Consider the following 17606-nt stretch of genomic DNA (forward strand, 5'->3'; position numbering starts at 1 on the left):
TGCTGTTTTTTTAACTCAAATAAATCCTCTCCTATAACTTAATGAAACAGATTATGATACATAGAAAGAGCTATTTGCCATCCATATTCCAGCACAAATAACTGTTTCATTACAAAAAGTTGACAAAAAAGAGTAAAAGCAAGAGAGACGTGACAGTTTTAAACAGGCAGAAACTTAAAGTAGTCTTGCTTCTCTCTGAAGCACTCTATGCTTTCAAAAGCATAAAAAATGCACTCATCTGCCTCCCCCTCCCCCCCCCTCAGTGGGTGTCCTTAAGCTCCCCCTAGATTTATGAAATATTAGTGTATTTGTCATGTTAGTTTTGGTAAAGGAGTAACTTTAACACCAAATAATGCTGAATGCCCTACATTACTAATGATGCCTCTGAAGACTGAGAACCTGTACCACACCTGCTTTTGTTCCACAGCTCTGTAGCTTTTAATTGCCCTCTCTTGCTTCGAAGTTGTGTAAGGGCAATGGTGGCTCCTGGCAGCATTACAGAGTGCATAACTGATACATTATCAGTGTATGTGACAAAATAAGTAAACACTGTTTCTTTCAGAATGTGTTCATGTCCATTCTAGGTGTTCTGGAAAAAACCTCAGAAAATACCTGAAATCAGTTTTTAAAAATTCGAAATCAAGTTTAATTTAAGAAGACTGTTCTCAAACAAAATTTATTTACATTGTATTTACAATTTTTCTGCTGACAGCATCATGTTTACATATAACAACCCGCATTAGTTACACTGAAATGGGCTCCACTCAGCCTCTAGACTGAATCCAGTGCCAGTCTGGATGTCAGATGCTCACCAAAGCTGCTCTGTCACTCCCCAGCTAGGCACTGGAGAGAAAACAAAAGGAAGGGCTCATGGGCTGAGATCAGGATGGGGAGAGTTTAGTCACCAGTTACTGTCATGGACAAAACAGACTCAATTTGGGGAAATTAATTCATTACCAATTGAGTCAAGAGTCTCCCCTATTTAAAAATGTTGCAATTGGGGTTTCTTGCTTTCTCTGACATGCTCAGGAAGTTGTGAAGTGTAACACAAACAACAAAAGTGCTATCAGCCTTTGATTTAATAAAAGAGAATCAGCAACCATTTGCTTTTCTGATCAAATAACTTGCATAGCATGGGAAGTTCCATCAGACAAACATGTTTGATGTCTTTTGTGGTCATAATCTAGACTTACTCTAAACCTGTTGGGAATTAACTTGAAGATGTTGCAAAATGTTTTTTGATTCATTCTGGAAAACACAGACATGAGACAGCATCTGAGGAAAACAAAGAATGGAAGTAATCCCTATAGACAGTACAGCCTTCCAGAACTCAAGCAGGAGAGTCAAATATTGGATGGGATGAATAGAAACTGGCCTGCACAAAAGTGGGTTTGTGCCCTTTTTACTCTCTTGTGGAAACTGATTCTGTCAGTTCCTTTGTGGGCCACTTAGTTCTCCTTTTCTCTTGCTGAGGAAGAAGGTGCAGAACTACTATAAATGTTTCTTCATTAATTTAGGCCTAAACATTTTTGTTTGTTTATTTTTAAACTACTACTCTATTGCTGAATGGCCTCATGTTTCAATTTTTGCTTCCACTAAAAGTGCAGCCAGACGAGGACTGGGTGTGGGGGATGTGACTTAAATGCAGAAGAAGCAGTACCCTGAACATCCCTGCATGTTGGGGGTCAGTCCTTTCACTCTCTCTTCAGCTTTCAGAAGAAAGCAGCATTTATGAGATCACACAACATTTCAAGTATTTATGAGATCACCTAAAATGTCAAGCGAGTTTAATACTGTCATTCCTAGAGACTACTCTAGAACTAGATATTTTTTTAGATTGTTAACACAAACATTCCAGAGAATGCAGCTTGGCTTTCCCACTGTAGTTTCACTCTGGAATACTTGCCTTTTCTCTAATAAACTATTTGCAAATGTTCACTTTTCTCTTTAAAAATCTGGTTTTGCGGAAATATAAATTTTGGCTTTTACATTTTTCCACTGACTCCCTTCCTCTTAAGGGAACAATTCATCCTCCTCTGTCTGCCAAAATGCACTGATTGGTAGCAGGGCTGGGTTTTTTTAGTGTACCTTTCTTCTTAGAGCCACAGCTATGGAGCCAGATTTATAAAACTGTCAGGATAGTGAGACATTCATATTTTTAATGGGAAAATAAACAACTTAAGGCTGAAGTTTTATGGCTCAGCACAGAAAATAGCCAATTTTTGTTATCTATTACCTTCTTTATCCCTATGAAAACAGTGCTTTTGGAGCCTGCTGGCAGAGATCATTCTTAGAAAATTATCATCATGTTGTTGGTATTTCTTCACTGGGCTGACACTTCAAACATCCCATCCCATTTTCTGGAACAAGCAGACCACACCATTTTCCAAAATTAATCCAAAGAAGATGGCAAACCAAGGGAGTATTCGGTTCAAGTTCAATGTAACTGCAAAAAAACCCAGAACAAATTTATCATGTACCATTTAAGGAGATCACAGAAATCATATGAGAATTCATGTTCATTTGTGTGTATTAGAAATCACACAAATTTGTTAAAAGTCTGCATTCCAAAAACATGAAAAAAATTAATATGAAATTTTCATTTTTAAGAAACTCAAAAAAAATCTATTTTATGTTTCAATGATCCATGAGTTGCCTCAAATTGTGACAGATGGATCTGGTGCATATAATACCATATATACAAAGAGATGATGGTGAGATAAGAGATACTTTTTTTCTTCCTTTTAAATTTTTTTTTTGTTTCAATCACTTTCTATTAAAGTTTAAGGAACACAGCTTTAAACTAGAGCTATTTCAGTCATGTATCTGGTATAGATTAAAATGATAACAATAATAGTGACTTCTGTAACATCAGCAGTCTCTCACATGTATTCTGTACAGATAATGCAGTATAAAAATGCAAAAATGTACCTCTAATTGCCTGAGAGTTTGATATCAAGACAAACACTTTTATAAATGCAAGGCACAAAGGTGTGTAGTCGTGCTCCCAAATAACAGCTGGAATTAGCAGAAGCTTTCCATAGGTGGACAACAGCAGTGCTTTGAGAAGTAAGATGAAGTCAGACTTTCTTTTCAGCATGTCAGGTGTCATCCACCACAAGGTAATGAAAATACCAATGAAAAATGAAGTTTGTTCTGAAAGGAAATAAGAGGCGTTGGAAAGAGAGAACAAAGTGCCAAAAATCAAGTCCAGATCTGAATGAATTTCAGTAAAATGACATGTCCCAAATGCAGTAGAATCACTTCTTAAAAGCCACAGGCAAATACAAATGTTCTTTATCTCCTGCATTCATTTTAATAGCCAAATATTCCTTAAACCAATTCAGTATCATGACATTCAGAATAATTCTATCACAGGATTCCATCTGTAGGATTATCATATTTGTAATTTCTGACTCCATATAGGGCAGGAAGTTAAGAACAAGAACCTCTTCACTTTCACTTTTTAGCAATGAGAGGTTTTTTTTTCAACTGTCTGTTAGGCTGTAAAACAAAATCAATCCTTTGCCAAGGTCACCAGCGATGAACCCTTCTCATACAGCATGAGAAAGAACACCAAGGTGAAAATACCTTTGAGCTACCAGACTTTTTTTGACACCACTCCTGTGATATGCTGGCATTAATGCAGATGTCAAAGAAACTCTCACAATAATTGTAATAGATGAGTCACTACTGAAAAATCAGTTCAATATTTTTACTGACATATTATAAAAACCTACTTAAAACAACATTAGACAATAGAGGATTTAAATTAAGCTCTGAATGTGTAAGAAAAATACTAGTTTTAGTATGCAAGTTTGACTTAAACACTATAATCTGAAAAAGTATGAGAAAAAATGTTTTAACCAGCATAGAACAAAACCACTTCCTTGCCTTCAAGTGCAGTCTTAGAATACACTGGTCTTAGAATACACTGCTCTGTATTTTAGTTTATTTGTTTAAAAAAACAACCCCAAACAGATACAACTTTTCCCAATTTTTTACTTTAGTAATGTTGTATCACCTTAATGAATAATAAACCTTGAAATCAACATGAAACGTGGAATAAGGCTGAGCTTTACACTGATCTTCAAACTATGTCAAAAGATATCAGGCAAAGATTTCTAAATATTGCCACTTTTCAGTCTCTTCATATCTAATGCTGACCATATCAGTCTGAACTGTAATCAGGACAGCTTTTTCCATTAAATGCAGGCAAATTAGAGAGTATGTGTATAATTGTGTAACCATACTCGGTTGGACATCACATCCATTCTCTATTTTTGCAGTATGGGCTTGAAGTTCTTCAATGCTTAAAGAGTACATAATACAAATCACCAATCTTACCTAAAGAAGCTATGCCAAACATTCTATAAAAATCCCATTCTTTGGCATATCTGATTAAGTCATCAGGATCTGTATTTTGGCTTGAATCCTGTAGTTGCAACCACCTGATATAAGCTTCACAGAGCAAACAAAATACGCAGAGCTTCCCATGAATCTGGTAAAGGCAAGAATAATAAAAGGAGTACTATTAAATCAGCATAAATTAAATAATTAGTAAGAAATTAGCATTTAAAAAACATTTAAACACCTCCACACAAACTCTGTGGGTGTATTACTTTTCTTTAGCATATAAGCAAAATTACTTCTGCTGAGCCACTAATTTATCACATCATCCTTTTAACATCTGCTAACATGACAGTCAAATTACAACATGCACAAAACTGCATCAACAGTTCTGTACAGAAGAAGATATGTAACTGTGGTTAAGGCCTGATCCATACTATTTAAAATTGGGAAGGTATTCAGCTAGGAATGAAAAACCAAAATTGTGCCATTGCTAGCATGGAACTATACTATCTAAAATTTCTGTTTAAGGGTAACTACTCCATTCAGCAAACTGATTTAAGTAGCCTTGTTTCTCTTTTTCCCTGGTACAATCTCCATTAGAAGAAACTAGCAGTGTAGTTATACCAAAATATTTCTTAGCTCATATAAGGGTGAGGCACCAAATATAAAGAGAGCAATATAACCAAACAAAACTATTTAAAATATCTTCTGAAGTTACATCAAAAATTATGTTGTGAGGGCCAACAGTTAGCATGTTTCCACATTACACAGTCTATAAGCCAGCGCATATATGAGGTGATTTCTGGTTTTATACAGATTTAAACATAACAATTTCTGTGCTGGATTCTACTTTTTCTGTTGGAGGCAAGTTATGCCAACTGCACATACATGAACCGGCTTTGCCAGTTTAAAATTCAACTAAATTAATTTCAATAGATGAACTTTTCACAGACAGTCCTTGCAGAAGCCGCACAGGAAACATCATTACCAGTCTCCAGAAGCACCGAATTAATTAAAAATATTTAGATAGATTTATGTTTGAAAGATGAAGTGAGTGTATTTATCTACACTGCTTAAACTGAACCTGCTAAGAGGTACCAACATGAACACAGCACATACTTATGCTTAGAGATTTCGCTCTAGATTAGCTTCCCTCTCCAGGGAAATCAGTCCTTACAGTAAAAATATGCAAAACTAAAACACTACACCTCTACACTCCAGACTGGACAGCCTAACTATGTAATTCCGCACCAACCACAATTCAAGTGAAAGCCACCATCTTTTGCTCTGGCTTTGAGGGCATGGTTAATTACACAGGGAGACACTTGTCAGAAATTAGTACAGTAGGTTTAACTGGCACAGTATTGTTAATTTGGTATGTTATACTCCTATTGCTCATTTGAAAAAGAATTGTTTCCAACAGAAATTCAATTTGAAAATTAATCTGCAATTAGGTCTTTCTCTTACAGTGGCATTTAGCACAACATCCTTTTAGCATCAATTAACATGATAGGCAGGTTAGAGGTTAGGTAGAAAACTGCATGAACAGTTCTTTGCAGTTCCTCTCTTTAACATGTAAGATGACTTTGTATTTGCTGGTACTGCAGCATCACTGCTGTGAAGACAGAAGCTGTCCTAGTAACAGTGAGAGTATGAGATTCCATGTGTTCTATTCATCATATAACTGGTTCAGCTTGCTGAAATCTGTGGAGGGGCAGGAGATGAACAGTCTTTAAAGTTTTATAACTAATACAACAGATTTACCAAACCTAAATATATTTTTAACAAAAAAAGCCACAAGGCAGGGGCATAGCAACTTACATTTATCTTTGTATTGAAAAGAATGTGCCTGTATGCTTGTGCTTTGCATAAAACAGCATTAATCAAGATGATAACAGGATCATACTCAATGTATTTATCCACAGGTTTCTGGCAGGATTTCTGAAAATCACAAAATAAGAAGAATTAGGGGGAAAAAAGGAAAGGAACAGTTTATAAAATTTTCCTCTGATCTTAGTACAACTGGATAAACACAAATTAGCAATTCAATTATAAGTAGTTTTTCCCTAATGTCATCTTCATTTTCAATACAGTTTTAATCCATCCAGAAAAATTGCTTCTTCTCCCTTGACACAACACTTGACATGCAGAGTTTCCTTATAAAATAGAAAGATTTATTACTGATTTTTACAGGCTTTGGATTAAGATCAATAATGAAATATGCAGGAATAGACTTAGTTATCATTTTGTGCTGCACAGATGCAAAAAACTAAACTACTTTCCTAAGACTCAAGAAATGCACCACTATCATGCTAAAGGTTAGCTGATCATGGCTCATCTGCAGATTTGGTGTTATTTTGGGTATTTTTTAGAAAGAAAAATAATTTCTTCTATCACTTCTTTATTTTCAGAGATGCTTTATCCTCCTATCCTACCCTTTTCTTCCTTTCAAGGAGACAGTAAATGTTTTTTGCTGTTGCATTGCTCTTCCATACTGTTAAATTGTCTTGATGTTTCAACCCATTTTCCATCATTAAGCAAACACCAACACATTCAGAATACTGATAATGTAGTTTTCACACAGATCCACAGCCAAAGAGTCAGTTGCCACTAAACAGTGGTAGGACACTAAACCATCACTTCTCCAACACATCTGCTGTTCTGCTGGAGAGGTTATTTCACCCAGACCACTGGGAACTGCTTGTCATCAATCCCCTCCAGCTTTATTGACTTACCTGCCTGGCTGATCACTCCTTGATTTGAGCTAGGACTACTAAAAGGCTGTTATACTGTGAGCAAGGGGGTTAAATAATCTCACAAAAGGCCCATCTAGCAGACCTAAGGGGCAAGTAACTTCTAGCAGAGAGCTGAGGAGCAGCATAGGAGCAGCAGCCATCACTTCAGTTCAAACAATTGCACTTGCAGCAGAGTGCTCTCCTGCAGGCCAGCTTTCTCCTGCTGCTAATCCTCCAGTCTGGTTCCTCCAAGCTGTCCTCAGCTAATCTTGGTCTCCCAGGCCTTCACGTTAGCTGCCATGCTGAGAACACAACAGTCACAGAAATTATCTTTATTTCCATTTTAATGAGTGCATGGTGGTGCACTGCCAGAAGAGAAATGTCGGCACACCACTTTCTGAAATGCTGGAACAGTTAAAAATGCAGCATCACACAACACACACCTACAGACAAACTCCCAGGAGAGAACATACAGGTTTTTCAATTTTCATTTTTCTGTCATACAAAGACCAACTAAGTACCACACTGCTGCTCACTCACCCTGCAATAGGATGAGGAGGAGACTCAGAAGAAGGTAAAAACCATGGGCGGTTAAAAGAATAGTTGAAATAAAGCAACATATAATAATAACAATATCAATAACAACAACAACAACAACAATAATAATAATGAAATGGAAGATAATAAGAGGGAGATAACGCCCAGGAGAAACAAGAGCTGCACAACATGATTTCTCACCAGCCACTGACCAATGTCTATTCCATCCCTGAGCAGTGATCAGCCCCTCCTGGCCAACTCTCCCAGTTCATTTACTGGGCAGGACACTCTGTGGGCTATGGAGTATCCCAGTTTGGGTCAGCTGTCCTGTGCTTCCTCCCAGCTCCTTGTGCACCTGCTGCCTGGCAGAGCATGGGAAACTGAAAAGTCCTTGGCTTGGGGTGAGCACTAATAGCCACAACTAAAACATCAGTATGTTATCAACATTATTCTCATTCTGAATCCAAAACACCGCACTCTACCAGCTACTAGGCATAAAACAAAACCAGCCAAAACTAGGAAGGTGTCCAAAGTTAACACTGCCTTGCTATTTAACAGAATTACTTTTGTAGAATCTGAGAATGCAGAATTTCACCAGCAAATTGACTCAGAAGTCCAACATCAATGTCAAGGAAAGCATCTGAACAAATGCATAAATTGAATAGAGTGTCTAGGCAACCTCCAATCAGTGTTTCTTTGTCCAGCTTAAGGAAAAAACTCATTTCAATAAGACAACACTGTGTATGACAGTACACAGGTTAGATGTAATGAATTAAAAAACTCCCTCAACTAACCAAGAGTTTGAGAAATCTAAAAATAAAGTTAATTAGATGGAAAAAGGACATAACACAAGACCACAGTTATAAGATTTAATAGAGTGAAAAAGAAATTGCTACTTTAATTAGAGGCAGTGTCTTGCTTCATTTCTTTCTACTGGGAAATCATAAACAGATATTCTTATAGGTGGTGATTTGCATATGTCAAATCTCTGGGTTGATGTAGCATCGGACAAGTGCAATTTTTTTAATAGGTTTATTAACACAAGCACAGGACAAGTCCACTCAAAGTAAGATTATTCAACACAATGGGCGTCATAAAGGTTAGATGAAGGGTATCCTACGCACACCCAGTTTTATTATGCTCTCAAATTCTCCTACAACAGAACATTTTCTGACCAGGACCAAAAATCTTTCTGAGTAAAGAATGGTATTTTCAACTGGAAGATCCAAATCAAACATTGATCAAAAAATTTTCAGTTAAGAGGTATTGAAAAATTTTCACTGACAGCTGACATGAATTTTAGACAATGAAAATTTATCAGACCAACCATCCAGGCAAAACCAACAATTCAGAAATTTACTGCAGATATATACGGAGACTGCTACAAATGAATACACAAATAGCGGTGTCTTCTGCCCCACAGCTTCTGGCAGCCAAATACCAAACCTTCTCTGCAGCTGTGAAAATTAGGTTAAATTTAGTATTTCTGTCTTCTAGAGTTAGATGAGAGCCCCATTCTTAATATATATTATATTCCTAAGATACTTTATTTCTATCTGAGTCTCTGCTGCAAGAAGGAAAAGTCCTCTGTGCTTACCCAGCCAGTGACCTAGACAGTGTGAGTTCACCCAGGGATTTGTGAGACCTACAAACCACCTTTACTGCAAAACACTTGTGTGTGCACTGCTACAGACTAACTGGATGATGGCTGACGTACCATCAGTACACTACAGAACTAATATTCCCTGTAGGAAGAATTTTTTCCATACCCAGCTATTTCATTATTTTTTCCAGCTACACAACTAAAACATCTGACACCAACCTCAAATAACTAGGAAGGAAACCTGTGAGTAAAGCCTGACTTCAGCAAAATCAGTGCAAGCAAGGACTGATGCAGTTTAAGTACACATATGTTTCACTGGATAGCTTCAGCTAGTAACTTTGGGGACACTGATAATCACTAACACTTTGAGAGAAGATTGGTACAAGCAGCTCAGCTATGGAGAACTGCTTGCACACTTACTTTTAAGATTCTAGTCAGGCAGTATAACTCCAATCCTGGTGCTCATGTCTTGGTCCCCACTGCTGTTCTGCAGTGGCCTGGGCAGCATGAGTGAAGAAGGCACATCTTTAACTTACTGAACTTTTTCATGTTCTTTGGACTTTCTCATAGATGTGCCTCAGTTATCACAAAAGCAGTAAAAAGAGGTAACTGGATTTCTCTGCGCTTTTAGCTATTTTTCAACTTCTACCTTAAATATGTAATTGGCATCAGAAACAAGTAACTGGCATTTTTTTCTTGAAAAAATAGACACTACTTTGATTAAAAGGTACTTTCAAATTACGTGTCAGAAGAAAAGTAAAGCTTCACACCATAAATTCTATTTACACACCTTCTGATTTGTTACATTTAAGGAACATTATGAGTATTTGATACTGACATACAAAAGTCCACAGATACTGTGCTCCCCTAAAAAAGGATGTTAAAAGTATAGCAATATTCTAGCAAATTTAAATGGCTATTACTTTAAGAACTGTTTGACTAGTCAAATATTTAGGAAGATTATGGATAAATATTTAGGAAGACTATGCTTGTTTGTTGTTTAAAAAAAATCTTCCATTTTCATAACTTAGAAGTTTGCTTAGTTATCTTAAAAAAAATTAAAACCAATTAGCAAAGGCAAATTAAAGAAAAAACAAAACTTCAAAAGCGAGTACAACCATCTTCTTCATAGTGTAGTATATGAGATTCTTTTTGATCAAAGCAATCCAAAACATTTAAGGAAAGCGACATATATTTTAAAGTCTCAGTTGTATTAAATATGACCAAAAAAAAAGTACTGATATGTTAATTCAAACTTCATGTTTATCAGCCTTTTATAAATCACTACTCAAAAGACAAAACTCTTGCTTTGTTCATCAAAGATACTCAGCTTGGAAACAGTGTTCACAAATGTGTGCCCAATACAATACAGTATACAAATATTTGAGAAAATAACTTCTGTCTCTGAAGGATGAAGTTTCTAAAGTATATGAACATGACTTTTTTTGATTCATCTCTCTAATTTTAAAACATTACTTATTTTTAAATAAAAATATTTTGGGATGGGGTTTGTGGAAAGTAAAAAAATTCTTGAAGAGGAAGCCATAGGACATGATATAAAGTAAAAATATACACTGAAGAACAAAGCTTCATCCTGATCTAAAGCTACCATGAAAACCACACCAGGAATGCATTTGCAAATCTCTGGGCATTAGAAATATCAATGAAACAGTCTTATTATAGTATTCCTTTCTCCAGGGTTTGGACTTTGGCAAAATTAAGCTACAATTTTTTGCTGGACTACACATACAGCAAATTGTAACAACATTTACATAGCTTCCACATGAACAGGGGTCCATTTGCATAGGTTCATAGGCAAATTAAAGACTCTTGTGAGAGTGCCCTTAATCCCAATTGCACCCTTAAATAATAAAACACATTAGCTGTGCTGCTTTCAGGAATGGATTCTTTATTAGGGACGCAGCCAAATGTCACAGTAGACTGAAAAACAAAACAGCCCGGTTTCAGATGCACTCTCTTTCAGAAAACCAATTAAAAATATTGTTTTTCCAGTAGTGAGCTGGTCTGTAAACAGAGTTATGTACAATTAGCATATGTTATTTTCCAGGATGATCTTTGTACTCTTGACAGATTCTTTACCATGCCACATAAAGGCTTTGCATTCAAGGCAAGGTCTCTCTGCCTTGCAAAAAAAAAAAAAAAAGAAAAGAGCTTTTCAATTATTTTTTAATTGCAGAAAAGCTACATGAAGTGTGCACTGCTCAGGCAATTTGGCTTTCTTATTACAAAACACAAGGGGGATCCTGACTGTGCTCTATATATTGCAATAAGTAATTTATTTTCCTTTGTTATGGTCTGGAACATTTTTGACATTTTATTTTTAAACATAACAACATATATGAAATTGAAAACCAAATTTTAAAAACGTTTGCATGCTTCTCCTTCCATTTCTGAATAAGTGAAGTTTGCTAATTTCTTTCTGTATTCATTGCACTTCAGAGTTTATTTCAGGTTAGCCAATCATGTTCCCACCCCACACCCCAGAATTATTACTGTAGTAGCAGTGTTATTTGAACAGTATTTTTTCCTTACTGTTCTTAATGGCTGGTTTGTAACACATTCAGTGAAGATTTGCTGTATTATTTACAGATCAATTAAATTTTAAGGATCTCAGTATAATTACCAAAATCCTTCTCTAGAAGGAGCCACCTAAGCTTACCTTCACCATAGCCTCTGGCTGAGAATAAGGAACACATCTGTAATTCACAGAGTAGGACTAAACCCAGACCCAGGAGATGCAAAGTGAGTGCCAAACCTCACCTCCACTGGAGGCAATCCTAACATGCCCACATCCTCTCCTGTCAGTCCTCAGTTATCACACTGAACAAAAACCACATTGAAGAGGTCCATCTGTCTCTTGTAATGCTACTTCCACAGCGAAGTACATGCAGGATGACAAAATGGTTCATCCACTAAATGTGCAATCCCAGAGGTCTGGGCTAGGCTTCAGCTGAAAATGGTCTTAATTAAACAAAACAGACTTAAAAAGAAGTTACAGAACTTGAGGAATTTGTGGCAGTTACCCACCTTGCAGAGTTATTAAGAAAAGACACGACCTTTCCAACCCAAGTGCACTGTGTGGACTTCTGTGTTTTATAGAAGAAAGTTTCTTTAGTTCCTCCAGCATCTATTACAAATTTATTCCCAGAGTGGATAATAACACTTGTGAGGTCTTTAATGCTTGCCCACATTAAAATTACAATATGGAGTTCAAAGAAACTTTTAATTATATTAAGAGCAGTAACTAAACTAAAACAACATTAGGCTGAATTTCCAAAATTGTACTCTAATATTGTGGGCTGGAAACACATGTTCCTTAATGGAAGCTTTTATTATTTGCCTCTGGAAAAAATTCATTCTTCTCTTCAACAAATTAATAACAGAATACAAAATCATGGTATTTTGCTTAGGCATTCAAATTTAAATCTTCCACCTCAAAGTCACATCCAGATTAGGTTAAACACATCCTGAAATAAATGTAGGGCTAGATAGAAGTTGCTGTTGGGAGAACTTAGCGCCTTCAACCTTGAGATAATGTTCCAAAAAGTGCTGAAAGACAGGGTTGTCCTGAGAATGGCAAAGACCTTTAGATGCAGATTTCTTAATGTATCAAGGATGACTTTAAAATAGCATGGGGGAAAGTCTGTAGGTCAGTATGAAACATGATGATCTTGACAATGTTCTGCTTGTTCCCAATTTTCTGGGGCCCTCTATTTTATTTACCATATAGAACAAATGTTGGGTTGTTGTCTGGCTTTTTCCTTAAGGTGTCAGTATTTCCAGGTACTACTTGAAAATGGGAATGAAACACAAGCGCTTTTAACAAAAAAAATTATCTAGATGATGCCCATTAGCCTCACTTTGAGTATCAACATACAATCTTTCTATGAATTTTTCACTTCTCCCTTAATGCTACAGTGGAGTAGCAGTACTCAATGCTCTCTCTCTATGAAAATAGATGAAAAATGTTCTCAGGTTGAGTGATCATGCCTTCTATTCTCACCTCAGAACTTCAAATTTTCTTAAATACCTTCGCCTTTTCTTAAGTTTTGAGAGGCCTACACTCTGAGTTTTATATGTAACTGATATAAATGATGTTTCCCACTGAAAAGTGGGGTCTTCATATATCTTTAAGTGAAGACTTCTAAGCTATCATTATTTTCAGGTTTGATCATCAATAAGATTCATAACATTGACACACTCCTATCGCTACTCATGAAAGTCTGTGAAGGGTATCAAAGGACATTCAGTGCTTGACTATTTTTCATTGTCAAGCAGCAAGATGATGAACAACTTCCCAGGTCTCTGGCCAGAGCACAGCCTTGCCTGCATGGAACAGAATGCCTGCAGAGAGTTGGTACAGTGACAAAACTATCCTTGCAGATTAAAAAGAAAAAGTAAACCAAGCACTGCTCTATTGAAAACCATGGGGCCTTGGTAGCTGGGGGGCTTTCCTGCCTGAAGTCACATCAGTTCAACTGAAAGAATCTTTTGATCTTGGCAATCTTTCAACATTCTCATCTCCACGTTATGTGCCATGAGCTAACATGTCTCCTGCTCTCAGCACTGCCTGGGTGGCCAGAAATTGAGAAATTGAGGGAAAGCTTTGTGATGATATGACATGTGCCACATAAGAGCAACTAGAACTGAACCTGAACCATGATGACTCACAACATGGCCAGAGGAAACAGACTGGTACGAGTCAGTGAAAAATGGTACAGATCTGGGGCTGCATGGAAAAGTAGGACAGAATTCCAAATTGCTTTGCTCTTTCCTTTGCTCAGTTCTTTACTCTTTTTATGAGTTTAGCATTTGTAATGCATATAGCAACTGGGACTTAAGTCTTTGATTCTATGCGGCATGCCAAGAGACCAAGATCTTTGGTCCACAAATGGTTAAATGCCAAGCGGAATGAGTGCCATCTACTGGCTCCCAGGCTGCCTTAAATCTGTTTATCAGCACCAGATTAATAAGCAAGAGGAAGTTGTAGATTTCAATGAGGTATCCCCTCAGCCTCCTCTTCTCCAGGCTGGATACACCAAGCAACCTCAGCTGCTCCTCATATAGCTTCCCCTCTACATCCTCCATCAGCTTTACAGTCCTCCTTTAGATGCTCTGCAACAGCTTTAAATCGTTCTTACTCTGCTTTGCCCAGAACTGCCCCCAGCACTCGAGGTGAGGCTGTCCCAGTGCAGAGCAGAGCAGGACAATTCCCTCCCTTGCCTGGCTGCTGATGCTGTGCCTGACGCCCCCCAGGACAGGGTTGGCCCTGCTGGCTCATGTTCACCTTGTAACTGACCAGGACCCCCAGGTCCCTTTAAATAATCATCACTCAGACCCTGACATTCAGGTCCAGTGGCACGGGAGCTGTGTTCAGCCATGGAGCCACACTCAGATCTGCCCTCCTGCAAGAGCCAGGCCGGGCACACAGCAGCAGATGCACTGCAGTGCCAGTCGGGACAGCTCCGGCACACAGGTGCACTCAAGGAACAGGAGGAAATGACATTGGGAAGCAAAGCAGACAGAAAAGCTGCAGAATCACAGAATGGGTCAGGTTGAAAAGGACCACATGGGGTCACCTGGTCCAACCTCCCTGCTCAAGCAGGGCCATCCATCCAACAGCACACGGCATAGGATTGTGTCCAGATGGTTCTTGAACACTTCCAGTGAGGGAGACTCCACAACCTCTCAGAACAATCTGTTCCAGTGCTCAGTCACCTGGACAGTGAAGAAGTTCTTCCTTATATCCAGATGGAACTTCCTGTGCATCAGTATCTGCCCATTGCCTCTTGTCTATTGCTTGGCACCACTGAGAAGAGCCTGGCTCCATCCTCATGACACCCTCCCTTTAGATATTTATACACATGGATGATCCCCCTCTCAGCCGTCTCTCCTCGAGGCTGAACAGGCCCAGCTCTCTCAGCCTTTCCTCACAAGACACCAGGATCCAGGGAAAGCGGCCGCAACGCGCGGGCACGGCTTCAGCCCGGCAGCAGGGGGCGCTCCAAGGGGCTTAGCCTCCCGCGTGCCACCGGGCCCACTACCACGTGCCGCGCGCCACCGCCTGCTGACGTCAGAGCTTCCCACGTGCATTCCTGGCCTCTCCCACCCACTACTCGCCGCCTCGTTACTCACGCAGATGGAGATACGGAGCACCCCACGCTGATAGTCCCGGTATAGCTCCGTCGCCTCCCCGTTGCACTCGATACAGCGGTAGGCGCCGAGCGCCGCCATGGCGCGCGGAAGCACGCCCAGCCCTGTCAGCGCTTCCACACCGCCTCCTCGTTTCCGCGTTCGGGAGCGCGGCCGAGCCAGACCGCGCCGCGCTGCATCCCGGGAGCTGTGGTTTTCCTGCCGCTGCCACACGCCCGACTACGCCTGGGAAGAACTCCATGTCCCAGGGGGCAGTGCGACAGCGGCCCCGTGGGAGGGGCGGTGGGGACACCCCGTGTTCCCGGCCGAGGCGGCGCACATGCGCGCCGTGAAGATGGCACCTGCCGGCGGGCTGGCGCGGGGTCCGTGGGTGCCGCTGGCCCTGCTGGCCCTGCTGGCCCCGGCCGCGCTCGCTCTCACCGAGCGCTACCCGGCGCTGTCCCTGTTCCAGCAAGAGCGGCATCGGCAGCGCCACGGCCCGGCGGGGGAGTGGGCGGAGCAGTACTCGGCCGAGTGCGGTGAGTCAGGGGCGTCGCCGCGGTGACCGCCCGCAGCCCGGGGCGGCCGTGCCGAGGCCGCGGCGGTGCCGGTGGGGGCTCGGGGCGGTGCGGGGTGCCGGCGGCCCCCCGGCCGCGCCACCGCTACTCTCGGGTGGCTCACAGCGAGGCTGCCCGAGGGTGAGCGGCAGCGCCGAGCCCGCCGCGCCGGTGTGTGCCGCCGAGCCACAGGGGCTGTGGCAGCGAGCCCAGGAAAACCTCTCACCCTTGGGCGGGCAAGCCTTAGGTACCACACGGCAGGATCCCTGCTGCCCATTCTCCTCCCGAGCCCAGCAGCTGGACTGCTGCTTTTTCATTCGTGCGCTCAGTAATATGGGGATATGCCTGTACTCCGTGCTTGTATTACTGAGTTTCTCAATACAAGGAGCTGCCGGAGAGGGTCCAGGGGTCTGGAGCGTTTCTCACGAAGAGAGACTGTCGGAGCTGGGTCTGTTTAGTCTAAAGGAAGGAAGACTGAGAGGGAATCTCATTAAGGTGTCAAGAGTATGGTGCCAGACTTTTTAGTGATGCCCAGAGACAGGATGAGGAGCAGTGACCACAAACTAAAATACGACAAGTTCCAGTTCAGCTTGGGGAAGAACCACTTTGTATGAAGGTGTCAGAGCACTTGGAACAGGCTGCCCAAGGAACTTGTAGATTTTCCCTATCTGGAGACATTCAAAACCCACCTGGGTGTGTTCTTGTGTCACCTGCTCCAGGTGATGCTGCAGGCGGGTTGGCCTAGATGGTCTCCGTAGGTCTCTTCCAATCATATCAGTTCCGTGTTTCAGTGAGTGAGATGTGGCTCGATTTCATTTCAGCTACAGTCATGTCTATTTACTGGTGACCTGGATGCTTCTCTTATGAGTGCCAAGTTTGGGTAGCAGATCTTCTGCTATTTTTGAAGTTAATTGATGTCTTGTAATACAGGCATAGTTAAAACTATTTCTATCTGCTTGAGTATCTTTTGTATCTGGATCATGTGGTTTAATGTGTTACAATTATTCATCTTGAGCATGGTGTGAATGAGCCATACAAAGATGCCAGTCTGAATCGCAGTATGCATGCAATATAGATGAAGAAAAAGATCTGTCAATTGCTTGGAATGTGATGCTAAATTATGTATAAGGGAATAACCAGTGATGTGTCATGACATCCTAATGTCAGCATGGTGTTGTGATTTTTTTTCCTGCCCTTTATTTCATAAAGCCTGTACTCATATCAGCAATTCCCGTGGTCCCTAACAACTAATATAAAACTAATGTAATCCACTTGAATAACAGACTTTGTGGAAATAACTTCTTATGAGTTTCCTGCACCTGGGTTTTTGCTTTCTCCCCTCCCTTCTGTATGTGCTTTTGTCTTCGCATTATAAAGTTCTTTGGTTAGTTTTTATCACCTTTTTGTGTGTGTGTGTGTGTGTGTGGCTACAGTGGCTGAGAGCCGTAGAACCTAAAGGTGAAACCAGATCTTGAAAGTTATCTCAGGTAACCGTTGCTACAAATTATTCAAGCTTAAGCATAAAACAAGAAGACTTTCACCCAGTGTTGAGATAAAAATCTGTATACCCTACAAGTTAATAAATGGCAAAGCACTTGATTACGTCTGTTACTAGACCTGACATGAATGATTGACTCAAGGCACTCCTTCAGAGGTGGAATTGGAAGA

At 40.2% G+C, this 17606-nt stretch overlaps 2 protein-coding genes across 3 annotated transcripts in view; one reads left to right on the forward strand and one right to left on the reverse strand.

Moving 5' to 3' along the window:
• Positions 1-625: 625 nt before the first annotated feature.
• Positions 626-15723, reverse strand: ARV1 (ARV1 homolog, fatty acid homeostasis modulator). The gene is given in 5 exon segments (XM_030945234.1): positions 626-2446; positions 2932-3156; positions 4348-4501; positions 6175-6294; positions 15385-15723. Coding segments are annotated over 5 exon segments (945 nt in total). The 3' UTR covers positions 626-2339.
• TTC13 (tetratricopeptide repeat domain 13) overlaps positions 15722-17606 on the forward strand; it is a 39500-nt gene continuing 37615 nt past the window's right edge. Inside the window, exon 1 of one of the 2 annotated variants that reach the window (XM_030945231.1) lies at positions 15722-15920. In XM_030945231.1, the coding sequence (XP_030801091.1) occupies positions 15722-15920 (199 nt within the window). The remainder of the gene's footprint in view (positions 15921-17606) is intronic. The other variant, XM_030945232.1, reaches the window with a different exon arrangement.

This window comes from Camarhynchus parvulus, chromosome 3 (genome assembly GCF_901933205.1).
Source record: "Camarhynchus parvulus chromosome 3, STF_HiC, whole genome shotgun sequence".
Taxonomy (NCBI): Eukaryota; Metazoa; Chordata; class Aves; order Passeriformes; family Thraupidae; genus Camarhynchus; species Camarhynchus parvulus.